A 15,305-nucleotide genomic window follows, 5' to 3' on the forward strand; every position below is an offset into this window, starting at 1 on the left:
CTCCACCGCCCTCTGAGGCAGAGAATTCCACAGACTCACCACTCCCTGTGAGAAAAAGTATTTCCTCGTCTCCGTTCTAAATGGCTTAATCCTTATTCTTAAACTGTGGCCCCTGGTTCTAGACTCCCCCAACATCGGGAACATGTTTCCTGCCTCTAGCGTGTCCAAACCCTTAACAATCTTATACGTTTCAATACCTCTCATCCATCTAAACTCCAGAGTGTACAAGCCCAGCTGCTCCATTCTCTCATTCCATATGACAGTCCCGCCATCCCGGGAATTATGTGCCCTAATTTTGCCCACTAATCTCCTATGTGGGATCTTATCAAATGCTTTCTGAAAGTCCAGGTACACGGCATCCACTGGCTCTTCCTTGTCCATTTTCCTAGTTACATCTTCAAAAAATTCCCTTTCGTAAATCCATGCTGACTCAGACCGATCCTGTTACTGCTATCCAAATGTTCGGCTATCACATCTTTTATAATTGACTCCAATATCTTCCCCACCACCGATGTCAGGCTAACTGGTCTATAATTCCTTGTTTTCTCTCTCCCGCCTTTCTTTAAAAGTGGGATAACATTAGCTACCCTCCAATCCACAGGAACTGATCCTGAGTCTAAAGGACATTGGAAAATTATCACCAATGCACCCACGATTTCTAGAGCCACTTCCTTAAGTACACTGGGATGCAGACCATCAGGCCCTGGGGATTTATCAGCCTTCAGTCCCAGTCCAACACCATTTCCTGCCTAATGGCATTACGAGTTTACTGGATAAATGGGAGGTGTTGTATATCGAGAGGTCAAACAAGGTCACATTGAACAACAGGGCTCTGATGAGTGTTGTAGAGTACACGGATCTAGGAGTACAAATGCACAGTTCGCTGAAAGTGGCATCACAGGAAGATAGCATAGTGAAGGTTTTTTGGCAGGTTGGCCATCATTCAAAGTAATGTTATGTTACCGTTGTACAAGTTGTGGTAATGCTGGACTTGGAGTATTGTTTTATGCTTTGTCACCACTGCTATGGGAAAGAGGCCACGTGGAGGTTGGTGGTATATGCAACAAGCTGTCATGGGTAATTTAAACAGGTACGTCGACAACATTTAGAAAAAACACTAGGACAAGTACATAGATTGGAAAGATTTCAAGGGATATGGATTTCTAGCTTGGATGCGACATTTCTTCGGCATGGTTGAGTTGGGCCAAAGGGCCTGTTTCTGTGCTGAATGACTGATCTGATTGTGACACATTCACGTTTTAATAATTCACCCCCCATTTATCAGAATCTATCTCATTCTGCCTTTTACCAGAGTTCTTCAGGCAGTCTGCTCTCACCACCTTTTGAGGAAGAATGTTCCAAACATTCACAATCCCTAGAGAGAACATTTCATTTCATTTTGGTCTTAAATAGGTAACCCCTTACTTTTAAACAGTGACGCTTTGTTCTAGATTCTCTTATGACAAGACATTCACTCTGTATTCACACTGCCAAGTCTGAACTCCACTGGATACAATGCCAGCCTGTCCAACCTTATAAGACAACTTACTGGGTCCAAGTATCATTTGTTAAATCATCCATGAACTACTTCCAAGGATTAGCTTATTTCCTTAAATAACTGGGCCAATATTGTACACAGTACACCTGATGAGATCTTGCCAGTGCCCTATTTACAGGTGTAACTTTCCTACTTTAATATTCAATTCGCCAAGTAATAAATAATGTTTTGTTATCTTTCCTATTTTATCACTGTACCTGCACACTGGCTTTTTGTGAATCATGTCAGTCACGGTGGCACAGCGGTAGAGTTGCTGCCTTACAGCAAAAATGCAGCGCCAGAGACCCGGGTTCGATCCCGACTGCGGGTGCTGTCTGTATGGAGTTTGTACGTGATCTGCGTGGGTTTTCTCCGAGATCTTTCGTTTCCTCCCACACTCCAAAGACGTACAAGTTTGTAGGTTAATTGGCTTGATAAACATGTTAAATTGTCCAAGTTGGCGATATGCAGAGGACTGCCCTGCCGACTACAAAATTCAGAAGGTTCATGTTTGAGTATATGCAGATTCCTATTTATTTGTTTATTGGGGCCGTAGCTTCAGAGTTTTGTCCAGAACAAATTGTTGATGATATTTATGCCTTAGAACTTGAAGCTCTTGACCATCTCCACTTCTGCACCTTTTATGCTATTTGGGGCATGTACTCCACCTTGCTTCTGAAGTCAATAACTATCTCCGTCGTCTTGCTGACATTGACAAAGAGGTTGATGTCTTGACACCATGTTACAAAGCACACTTTTTCCTCCTTGTATTCCGTCTTGCCATTGTTTGAGATCTGGCCCGTTAAGGTGGTGTCATTTGCTGAATTGTAAATGTAGTTAGAACAGAATTTGGTGTCGCTGTCGTGAATGTACAGGGAGTATAGTAAGGGTATTAGAATATATCCTTGCGTGGCACAAATGTTAAGATTTATCGTGGAAGATTTTTTGGCGCATTTCTTCAATGCTTGTGGTCTAAGGGTCAGGAAATCAAGGAGCCAGTGGCTAAGGGGGCTGCTGACTCCTAGTTCCAAGGGTTTGGAAATTATTTTTGTTGGGATTATCATATTGAAGACAGAGCTATCATCAATAAATAGCAGTCTGACATAGGTGTCTTTGTTATCAAGATGTTCCAATGAATGTAGGGCTTGGGCAATTGAGGGCAAACTGCAGTGGATCTAAGCTGTCTAGGAGGCTAGAGTTAACGGGTTCCAGCCTCTCAAAGCAATTGTTATGGAATCTGGGGGTAGATCATGGGTATAATCTTGTTCACGTTAAATTTAATTTGCCATTTCTCTGTCCATTTCTGCAGCTGTTCTATATACCGCGGTATATTCTGACAGCCTTCCTCACTGTCTGCAGCTCCTCCAATTTTAGTGTCCTCAGCAAACTTACTCACCAACCCATCTAAATTTACGTCTAAGTCATTTATATATATATATATATATATATCACAGACAGCGGAGGTCCCAGCGCAGATCTCTGTGGAACTCCATTTGTCACAGACCTCCAGCCAGAATATCTCCCACCACAACACTCTGTCCTCTTATGAATAAGCCAGTTCTGAATCATAAATCCAAGATATTGTGAATCCTGAACATCTTAATATTATGGATCGGCCTATCGTGAGGGATCTTATCAAAAGCCTAACTAAAATCCATGTATACAATATCCATCGCCCTGCCTTCATCAATCTCCTTTGTCACCTTCACAAAAACCTCAATCAAGTTAGTGAAACATGACCTGTAGCGTACAAAGCTGTGTTAGCTACCCTTAATTGGCCCATTATTTTCCAAATGAGAGTAAGTTCTATCTCAAGAATTCTCTCCAATAGTTTGATGTGAGGTTTACTGGCCTATAGTTCCCTGGATTATCTCTAATTCTATAAAGATCAGGGGATAGATTCAACCCTCTGATCGGCACGGAAGTTGCGATGAAGTCAAGATATGCCGTTTCACCTGGCCTAGGCACTGCATTTTTAGTGGGGTGTGGGCTTCTGGTGGGGGCATTTCAAGGGGTACTCTCATAACTTCTCATGATTAAAGGAGATGCCTGCCAACCAGTTTCCGGAAAATCGGTGGTGGACCTGTGCTTTATATGTTTGCATTACTGTAGCCCTTGGGCAAATTGAGCAATTTCCACCTTGGGTGCATTATGTCAGCATCATTTAAGTCGAGGACAATGCAGAATATAGGCAGTCCTCGGGTTATGTAAGGATTCATCAGAAACAAACAAATTCAATGGTCGTTAGCATGTTTGTTTATCATCTTCTCATGTGTAGTTACAATGGTACAGATCCATTGCTGGTTTAGATTACTTTAAACTATCAATGGGTGCTACATTGACAAAGTATTTTACAAATCAATAGAATAGATTGCCTTTTGTGAGAAGATAGACACAAAATACTGGAGCATCTCTGGAGAAAAGGAATAGGTGCATTTTGGGTCGGGACCCTTCGTCAGTGTGAGTCGGGAGTGGGAAACTAGAGGTACAAACAGCAGGCACCAATGACTCAAAGGTGGAGTTTATGATAATCCATTGTTGGCTGTGGAAAAGGTGATAATGAAGGGATACAAACAGTGAAACTAGCAAGATGACTAGGGTGAGGGAGGGACGACGGAGAGAGGAAATGCAAGGGTTATTTGAGATTGGAGAAATCAGTGGGATTAAGGCACTAAACAAGGGAAAATGATAATTTAATTTTCACAGTAGGATAACTGCTGTAGGAACCAGTATAATCAAAGCATGCCCTAGTGATGCTGCGTAGCTAAAGGATCTTTAGTGTTCACATAATGTTCCACATTACCTGCTGATACTGAGTGTATCAAATGAGAAAACAGACTTTTTCAGATTTAGAAAATATTCTTTGGTAGTAACCATTTTAAATATGAAAGAAAAGAACTAATACAAGGAGATATCCAGACAACCCCTAACCCCAATGTGGACACGAAGAATTGTGCAATATAAAACAGAATTTTGGCCTATCATGTCCACACCAACCATTAAATTAAATTGATCTACACCAATGGCAACTAAATAATTAAAATAACCTAAACGGAAAACTTTCAGGTCAAGATTCTCCATTCAGATTAATGAAGTCTCCATGGGATCTCAGAGGTAGATTGCCTGGTGTGGTCCTAGAGAATCCTCCCATGGTTAAATTCTATATCTGATCTTAATCCTAGTTCAAATATTCGGAATCATTTGCAATTTATGCGGGACCTGCCCAAATTTTTTAAAACATTATTTCTGAGAATTTGAAAACAAGATAGCTTTAGCTTTAAATTCTTTAACCATAAGAAAACTTCAAAGATATTTCAATTATAAATGTAAATTAAATCATTTAAATATTTTTAAATGCTCTGTGGAGTACATGGATATGTGATGTTTCGGATTGGGACACTTCCTCAGGCTGATACGGGGGTGGGGAAGTGGAAGAGGAGGATAGGACAAAGACTGGCAAAGTGGCCCAATAAATTCTCACTCTTACAAACTATGAGATCAATTTTGATTTAATGACCAATGCAGAAGTACATGTCAGGAGCAGCAACAGTACTACCCGAAAGTAAAGTGTCAACCTGATGAAGTTGCAGGACAGGAAAATCTGCTTGATAAGCAGCATGCAATAGACAAATCAAAGTGATTTCACTGATTTAAATTCTGTAGCCCACCACAGTAGACAAATAAATAACTATCAGTGCTTATTAAATAATCACAGATTCAAGCATGGACAGCCATATATTCACCCAATAATTCTGCAAGGTCGGGAATTCCCTTCCATGCCTCTATCTCTATACCTTTTTTTCCATCTTTAAGATACACAGAATCACTTAAAATATTTTTTAAGTTGTATATTTAATTTACAAATTGCCTTGGGGTGTATTTACCTTATTAAAGGCACTATATTAATGGCAATTGTTCTTTCTACTTTCTGCAGTAATTAACATTGTTTTCTTTGGCTGCATGTAGTATCAACAGCAAAAAATATTTTGTAGAAATTGAGATGGAATGATGATACTGTTACACAAGCAAGGGAACATGCAATAAGATAATAAGCTCTCCTTGTGTCCACACTTATGTCTCTGTAGAAAATCTGATGCAGCTGTCTGAACAAATATCTAAAAATAACAATGCTACCAGTATTTAACATAAAGATTTAAAAAAAAGACTGTTTCTTCATGCCAGTAATTGTCTCCAATGGTTGTGTGGCCAACACTGTAATGCAAACAGTATAAACTTGTACATGGGTTCAGTTTCATTTTATGAACACATGCTGTTTACTAACATTTGGGATCCGTTGAGGATACAGCAGCTTACAATTTCAGACTGTTGTCCAGAAGCGTGAGTTTGAATCCAACCACATCCAAAAAGACAATTTAAGAGTCAGACAGCACAGAATTAGGCCAACCAATCAATGCTGACCAAGTTTTATAACCGAGCTAGTCCCATTTCCCTGCATTTGGCCACACACACACACATAAAATAAATTGTCCCATGCATCTTTAAAATTTCCCCATCTCATCTTAAAGCTATACCCTCTAGTATTTAATTTTACCAGGTTCTCACGGTCTATCCTATCAATGTTTCTCATGGTTTTATATACTCCCAACAGGTTTTCCTACAACTTCCAGCGTTCCAGAGAAAGCATTCCAACTCTAACCAAAAAAAGACACAACTTCCTCAGATTAATTTGGGGGTGGGGGTGATGGAAGAGAGGAGGGGGAAATCAATTTTGATTCAATGACCAATGCAGAAGGGCATGCCAGTGTCAATCTGATGAAGTTGCATGACAGGACAACATGCTTGATAAGCAGCATGCAATAGACAAATCAAAGTGATTTCACTGATCAAAATTCTGCAGCGCACCACATTGAGTTTGGAATCACAGTAGACAATTAAATAACTATATGGGGAGAGGAGGTTCAATGATACTGGGGCCCATCAGGTGAAGCTGCGGCCTGAGCAATTGCCAAATGGTTGATCCATTAAACGTCCTCCTGAGATTCCCACCATTAGAGAATGCTGAGTTCAGCACACATAATAACAAAACATGGTTCACAGCAATGTACAACAAAAGCATTAGAACCATGCTGCACCTAATTGTAGAACATGCATTCCAGAACTGGAACTATTTACATCACGTCAACCTGTTCTACCCATACAATCCATGTTCCTTTTCCACTTTGAATGGGTGTAGGCCAGAGTTTCCTGGGAGTTGGTGGGAATGCTGAACTGCATGGTAGCCCTGAGCACGTTTTTCATCCTTTTTTCTGTCTTGTCTGATAATAAAGCTTGAAACATAGTGCTTTGGGAGTCTGGTATGGGGACATGATGATGCGGCCTGCCCAGCATAGCTGAATAACAGTAACCAGGCCTCAAGGCTAGGGATGTTGGCCCTGGAGATAACCAAGACATTGGTGCATTTATCTTTCCAGTGAAAATGGGGGATATTTGGCGGCACTGTTGATATTTTTCCAGTCCCTTGAGATGCCCACTGCAGGCCTCAGAAACGTGTAAAGGGGCAAGGATCACTGCTGCTCCAAACGCCAGAGATTTTGCCCAAATCCTGATCTTCTGAAAAGGAGAAAGGTGTTTTGATGCATTGAAGGTGTTCTTTAATTTCATCATTGGTGTCTGCCTTTGTCAAGTGGTGGCTCCTGATTTATGGGAAGTATTCTATGTTTTCTGGGTTCTCATTCCCCAACCTGGCCAAACAGGCTGTCAAAACTGGGGTTGCTAGCATGGGAAAGGACATCTTCCAGTTAATTTGACAGATATTGCAATGATTTGCCAGGGCCACCCACTTCAAAACCTAGTATCTGTTTTGGTACAAACATTAGAGTTTAGTTTAGAGATGGTCACAGGGAGAATCATGTATTGTCTTTCTGCTGACTCGTTAGCACGCAACCAAAAGCTTTTCACTATACCTGACAATAAACTAAACTAAACAAAAATAACATACAAACTCCATACTGATAGCACCTGTAGTCAAGCTGAACTGTTTTCAGTGGCTTCATCAACGCCTTCCTTCCATAGAAAGGTTAGAAATGGGGAGTTTGCTGATGATTGTACACCATTCAATTTAATTTGCAGCTCCTAATTAAACCAAACTGCCTGTGCAGCAACTCTTGGACAATTTTCAGTCATTGGCTGATAAGTGGCACACGTAACGAGCAACACTGTGCAAATGGACACTTCTGACCAGAAAGATATTCAGGCTGGTACCATCAACATTCTGACCGGATACTCACCTGGTGTATTTTCATTGTGGTTACAAGTGCTAATCAAAGAATAGGATTCCAGTGTCGAGTGACTCTTCACCTGGCAACCTTAATCTTTCTATTATAAACAAGAAACAAATCAGAAATGTGATTGGATGCTCTGTACTTGGCTGAGCAACAATTGAAGCTCAACGCCATCCAGGATAAAGCAGCCTGCTTGACTGGCACCCCATCCATCAGCAATGCACTTCGGTTCCACTGAGCACTACCTGCAAAATGCAATGGAGCTGCTCTCCAGAGATACTCCCAACAGCACCTCCCAAACCCATAACTTCTACCTTTAAGAAGAGAGAAGGGCCACAGGTGCCAAGGAATGATCACTACCTTCAAGTTCCCTCCTCAAGAAGCAGACCGTCCTGACCTGGAAATATGTTATTATTTCTATAATACTTGGTCTAAATCCTGGATCTCCACCCTTTGGATCAGTATGAGGGAGTACCTTCATCTGTAGAATTGCTGCAATTCAAGAACTGTTTGAGCATTGGATCTACAAGACAAATGCTCTTTTATTATGTTATTCAATTCTGCAGATTGTATTTTAGAGAAATATCTATTTGCTTTTGATTGTTAGCTTCCCATGTTGAATTTGCGGTTAATCCACTCAAAGCATTGTCCTAAATGTTTAACATTTATTACCCTACTCTATCCCACCCAATAAATTGGAAAAGCATAAGAGAATATTAACTGAACAATGATTTGGGTCCTCTGTAAAACTTAAAAATTGGAAGGTAAAAGCATTTTAATAGAATCAGATGATGAGAAAGAAAATCACTTCAACCAGGATAGGTGGCACAGTAGCGCAACAAGAGAGTTGCTGCCTTATAGCGCCAGCTACCCAGGTTTGAGCCTGACTAAGGGTGCTGTCTGTACAATGTTTGTAAGTTCTCCTTCTGACTATGGGTTTTCTCTGGGTGCTCTTGTTTCCTCCCACACTCTAAAATTGTATAAGTTTGTACCTTAATTGGGCTTCTGTATAAATGTAAATTGTCCTTAGTGTGTAGGATAGTACTATTGTATGGGGTGATTCTTGGTCGGCGCAGACTCGGTGGGCTGATGGGCCTGTTTCCACACTGCATCTCTAACGTTTACTAAAGTAAAGGATAGGAAAACAAGTGCTTAATTGCCATATGTACTGGCAACAAAGAAACAAAATTATTACTTGCTGCTGCTTAATAGGCCAATTAAACAATAATACACATATAATAATAATCAATAACACAATAAATTAATAATCAGTCAAACTAAGTAACCACATTAGTGCAAAACTGAACTGTGTAGTGAAACCCAAAACAAAGTTGATAAAAAATCATAGTTGCTGAGGTAGCATTACTGTTGTGCGGTGTTCAAGAGCCTGATGGTTGCTGGGAAGAAGCTGTTCTACTGCATCTTCTTCTTAATGGGAGCAGTGAGATGAGAACATGGTCAGCATGCAGTGGGTCTTTGATATTAGAGGCACTGCCTCCTCTGCAGCCTCCTTTGTTTCTGGGCATTTGAGCAACTGAACTAGGCCGTACACCATAGAAACGTAGAAAAATAGGTGGAGGAGTAGGCCATTCAGCCCTTCGAATATGATCATGGCTGATCAACTAAAATCAATACCCCGTTCCTGCCTTTTCCCCATATCCCTTTATTCCTTTAGCCCTCAGAGCTAAATCTATCTCTCTTGATAACATCCAGTGAATTGGCCTCAACTGCCTTGTGGCAGAGATTTCCACAACTCTCTGGGTGAAAAAGTTTTTCATCATCTCAGTCCTAAATGGCTTACCCCTTATTCTTAAACAGTGATCCCTGGTTCTGGACTCCCCAACATCGGGAACATTTTTCCTGCATCTAGCCTGTCTAATCCCTTAATAATCTTATATGTTTCTATATAAGATACCCACTCATCCTTCTACATTCCAGTGAATACAAGCCCAGTCGACCCATTCTTTCATCATATGTCAGTCCTGCCATCCCAAGAATTAACCGGGTGAACCTACGTTGCACTCCCTCAATAGCAGTAATGTCCTTCCTCAAAGTAGGGGACAAACTGCGCACAGTACTCCAGGTGTGGTCTCACCAGGGCCCTGGACAACTGCAGTAGGATAGTGGTCTGGTGGAAGATATGGATATCTCCCAAATATCCTTAATATTCAAATAAAGCACTTAGGAGTACTGATTTGGTTAAGGCATTAACAACCACAATAAAGAAAATGAGAGGAATGTAAATCAGATCTGAAATTAAACACCAAAATGCAGAAGCAGGATCCTGCACTTTCCATAGTTCTATTTTTTTTTCCTCCTTATCGTGTGAAGGGTCCCGACCCAAAACGTCACCTATGCATGTTCTCGGAGATGCTGGCTTGCTGAGTTACTCCACCACTTAGTGCCTTTTTTTGTAAACCAGTATCTGCAATTCCTTACGTCTACATATAATTGTGTGTTAGGTTCCATGTCGGATTGATCTGTTATTTGCAATAGTTATTTGGTTAACTAATTCATGAACTAAGTAGAGATAACACTATACTAGAATATTAACGACGGAATCAAAAGAAAAGTTAATGACATGGAAATTTTAGTAGATTGCGTATCTCTCCATTTGCTTATGAATATACCTTTGCTTATGAATATATGATATAGGTGTTACAAATAAGCTAGTTATACATTTCCCTTGAGAAGGTGGGGTTGTACGGTGATCTGCAATCCTGGTAGTGAAGTAACTCACACTATCCTTTAAGTGTGGTTGGTGGCTTTTTGACCAATCAATAATGAGCGAGTGCTGGCACATTTCCAAATACGAATGTTATGTGTTATGATGGTGTTTCTTTGCATTTCCTGTCCTTGTTTTTTGTTTATATATAGAAGAGATTAGGGTTTGGCAAATTTAATCAAAACAATCTGTATGGATTACTGAAGTGTATATTGTGAATGGTACTGGTAGCTTTAGATCGCCATTATAATGGTAGAAGGAGTGCTAATCATCTATGTTCTTTACTAATATTGTGTCTTCCAGACGATAACAAGATTTTGGGAGATTGGGTGGTGATTTAGTCACTGCTGAGTACTCAGCATTTGACTTGATTTTGTTAATCCAGTATTGTTGGGCATTGTCTCATTAAATGTATGGTCAATGAGGAAAGGTAAACTGATAAACAAGAGGCACTCTCATTGAAATGTGTAACATTCTTAGAAAATTAAAAAGAGTATATAAGGTAAGGATGGGTGAGAAGTCGACAGTGAGCAACAATTTCAAAGGAATTAAAGTGTTTAAAAATTCTGGTGGTTTTTAAAAATTGTCTATCTTGATATGCTGTGGAGACTCATTATGGCCTCTAGAAACAGGTCTCAGAATACAAGACTTCAGAATACAGATCTTGTCTGCTTAATCTCTCCTCATTGATGGTAAACGTAACCAGACAATGCAAATTTAGATGTCCCTGGTTCGGGCAGTTTAGAGTCTAGCTGGGAAAGGATGGCACGAGTCTTATTCTTAAGAACTTAATTAACCAAATGGGTTAATACTGATGTACTTTTAACAAAACTTAAATTATTAATTATGGCGAGAAGGCAGCAGAATGGGGTTAGGAGGGAGAGATAGATTAGTCAATGACGGAGTAGATTTGATGGGCTGAATGGCCAAAATCTACTCTTATCATTTATGATCTTAACCTTAATTTAAAATCCTCATCTGCATGGAGAGATTTCAATTCCAGCCAGTTACATGTGTTGCTTGATTACACAGTTTGTTAACTGCATCTTCCATCAAATTGCTGATGATTAAGAGATTGGATAGTTTTTTACATTGGAGAGGTAATTTTCTAGGAGATCATAACCTTTTGAGGCACAGTATATTCAGCCAGTTCTACTGAGATGGAACTAATCGCTCTAGCCTCTGATATTGGGAATATTGGGAGGAGGTAAAAATAGATTGTCCATTCAACATTTGTTGTACGAGATTATCTTTTTTACCTTTTGGGTTCACACCATATTATTGTTGTTGGGGATGGAATTATTCATGAAGCGTCCACTTCCTTATTATTAATTTAATCGTCCATTGCCATTTATAGCTTGGTATGACTGGACTTCAGAATATTGATCACAACACAAGAAAATAGGAGCAGAGTAGATCATCAAGCCGTTCAAGCCTACCACCTGTGTTAACTTCTCTGTGCCTTTTCTCAACACTGTCGATTGCTCTATTAAATATGTATTAATCTCCATGTACTTATAAAGATCCAACTTCCACCACTTGCCAGGGCTGGGAAGTTCAGAGATTCACCACCCTCTGCGAGAAGAAATTTCTACATACCTCAGTTTTAAGTATCGACCCATTATCTTTTAATTATTTCTCTTTGTTTGAAATTCCCACTAATAAAGACATTCTAACATCGACCATGTCAAGCCCCCTTACGATCTTGTATGTTTGAATGTTAGTACTCATTCCTCTAGATTTCAAGAAATACAGACCCAAACTCTTCAGTTTCCCTTGGTAGGACATCCCTCTCATTCCAAGAATGAGGCTTGTGAATCTCCTTTGTACAACTCTCCAATGTTACTACATATTTTTTAGGTAAGGGGATCAAAAACAGTTTTCCATGTGACGCCTTGCCAACGCCCTGTAAAATTACAACACAACCTGCCTATTTTTAAACTTCAACCCCTTCACAGTGAAGGTCAAAATGCTGTTTACCTTCTTGATTAATTGAGCCTGCCTGCTAATATTTCATGATGCATGCACGAGAATATCTAGATCCCTGTGCAGTACTGTTCTATGTTCCCACTCTCTCAATCTCTGTGTGTCATTGCACAATTATGCCCATGTCCCACTTAGGAAACTGAACGGAAACCTCTGGAGACTTTGCGCCCCACCCAAGGTTTCCGTGCGGTTCCCGGAGTTTGCAGGTGGTTGCCGGAGGTTGCAGGTAGTGGAAGCAGGTAGGGAGACTGACAAAAACCGCCGGGAACCGCACGGAAACCTTGGGTGGGGTGCAAAGTCTCCAGAGGTTTCTGTTCAGGTTTCCTAAGTGGGACAGGGGCATTACCATTTCCTTATCACAACGTGTCTGCGCTGAATTTACAATTCAAATTATTGTATTTTGGAGCTACTTAGTTCTCTATCTAATCTGTGTAGGAAGGACTACAGATGCTGGTTTAAATCGAAGGTAGACACTGGAGTAACTCAGCGGGACAGGCAGCATCTCTGGAGAGAAGGAATGGGTGACGTTTCGAGTCGAGACCCTTCTTCAGACTGATGTCGGGAGTGGGCGGGGCAGAGATAGAATGTAGTTTGGAGACAGTAATGACAGTACTGGGAGAACTGGGAATGGGGAGGGGATGGAGAGAGAGAGAGGGAAAGCAAGGACTACCCAAGCAAAATATGAGGTGCTGTTCCTCCAATTTGCGCTGGGCCTCACTCTGACAATGGAGGAGGCCCAGGACAGAAGGGTCAGATTGGGAATTGAAGGGGGTTAAAGTGCTGAGCAACCGAGTGATCAAGTAGGTTAAGGCGGACTGAGCGGAGGTGTTCAGCGAAACGACTTGTAAATTCACCAAATTGGCACTTCATTGGTAGGTAGAGGTGCTGATGTATCCTGCATGCTGTTTGGCACTGCTCACTGAAACAAGATGTAGTAGTATGAAGGGATCTTTCAGGCATAGCAAGTCTTCCATGGAATATGGAGTATAAAATTAGATACGTTTACAGGGTGGGGATGAGACTACAATGGAATTAGTGTGTGGACTTCTCATCTCTGAATTTAAGGAATACCATACTTGCCACTGGTGGCAGTGCAGACACTAGGTTAATCCTTGGGATAAATGGATTGATCTTTAAAGAGAAGTGAGTAGGTTTATCTTTGTTCAATGTTTTTTAGATTTATTATCACGTGCCGAGACACCAAATCTAAACAATGTTAACAATTTAAATACCTTTTATGTAGACTGCCATGAATGCATATTTGTATAGTTGTTTTTACATGAAAAGTTAATGAGTTTCAAGTTTACATGAAAATTAATGAGTTAAAGCATCTGAATATACGGTTTGTGAAATTTGTAAGATGAGGCACCTTTCTTGTGTTACTGCCCTTAACCTTGACTGCAGTCATGTTTATAACTATTGTACCAGCGTCCACCAGTCAAATCAAGCACGGGGAGGAGGAACAGCTGCTGCCAAAAAACAGAAGGGCCAAACCCCTGGGGGAGCCCAGTTTGTAGGGCTGGAACTCTACAAACGTCTAAAAGAGTTTCTGAAAAATTATTTGACGAACCTTCTTACGGTAAGGCTTTTCTTTAAGTAAAAATAAAGGAGATAGTTTATCACTATCGAAAAAAATTCTGTTTGATCCGGCAACTATTTAATGCAACGTATTAACCTGTATTTTTAAGATGAAGGCACAATTTTTTTTTCCAGTGCTCCATAATCAGTCTCTAATAAGCCAAGAAGTTATTACTGATAAACAAAGTATAGAGGTGCTATTTGTTTTAAGCAGTTCCGTAATTGTAAAGGGGAAATTGGTAAAATAACTAAGTAAATTGCAGTAAAACATTAGGCAAAAAAAAAAAATCACAGAAGAAGTTGCAGATCATCTCAGTGCCATTTAGGTAAGCTTAATGTAGTCAAACCAAGTCAGCAGTTTTATTGGAGGTAAATCATGCCTGACAAATTTGCTGTATTTAATCAGGGATTTAACAAGCAGAGGGGAACCATGTAAATTTAGTGTATTGCGATTTTCAGAAAGCAGTTGACAAACTGCGCGTAAGAGTCTGGTGCACAGGATAAGCACTCGTCGTATTGGGGGATGTGTGTGGCATGAAACGAAGATTGGTTATTGCAGACTGAGAAATTAGTCTTTTTAGCAGGAAAACTGTGAAATAGTACAATGCACCAAGAATCAATTCTCAATAGCAGAGTAAGGTATCCAAGTTTGCCAATTACATGAAAATAGCTGAGATGGCGTGTTGTGATGCAGATATTTGATCTCTGCAACATGATGTAAGTAGGGCGGCACAGTGGTGCCGCGGTAGAGTTGCTGCCTTACAGGCCCAGAGACCCGTGTTCGATTCTGACTACGGGTGTTCCTCCTCCCTGTGACCTCATGGATTCCGTCCGGGTGCTCCAGTGTCCTCCCACATCCCAAAGACGACTGCGTTTGTAAGTTAATTAGTTTCTGTAAATTGTCCCTAGTGTGTAGGATAGAACTAGTGTACAGTGTGGCACTGGGTGGCACAAATTCAGTGGCAGAAGGGCCTCTTTCCATGCTTTGGAACTAAAGTAAACTAATGGTTGAATGTGGTGAGCAAACACGTGGCAATTTATGTTGTGAGGTTTTGCACTTCAGTGAAAGGAATCTAAAAGCAGATTATTAGTTAAATGGAGGAAGATTGTAAGTGTTGTGCACAAATTGCAAAATGTTAGCCAGTAGGCCCAGCAAGTTGGGAAGACAAATGATATTTAGCCTCGATTGCAAAAGGATTAATAGCAAAGTATTGTTTCAATTGTACGGGGCTACCAG

At 40.5% G+C, this 15,305-nt stretch overlaps 1 protein-coding gene across 2 annotated transcripts in view; it reads left to right on the top strand.

Moving 5' to 3' along the window:
* cul1b (cullin 1b) overlaps window positions 1–15,305 on the top strand; it is an 86,697-nt gene that overhangs the window by 25,129 nt on the left and 46,263 nt on the right. Inside the window, exon 3 of one of the 2 annotated variants that reach the window (XM_055657036.1) lies at window positions 13,895–14,069. In XM_055657036.1, the coding sequence (XP_055513011.1) occupies window positions 13,895–14,069 (175 nt within the window). The remainder of the gene's footprint in view (window positions 1–13,894; window positions 14,070–15,305) is intronic. The other variant, XM_055657045.1, reaches the window with a different exon arrangement.

This window comes from Leucoraja erinacea, chromosome 2 (assembly GCF_028641065.1).
Source record: "Leucoraja erinacea ecotype New England chromosome 2, Leri_hhj_1, whole genome shotgun sequence".
NCBI lineage: Eukaryota > Metazoa > Chordata > Chondrichthyes > Rajiformes > Rajidae > Leucoraja > Leucoraja erinaceus.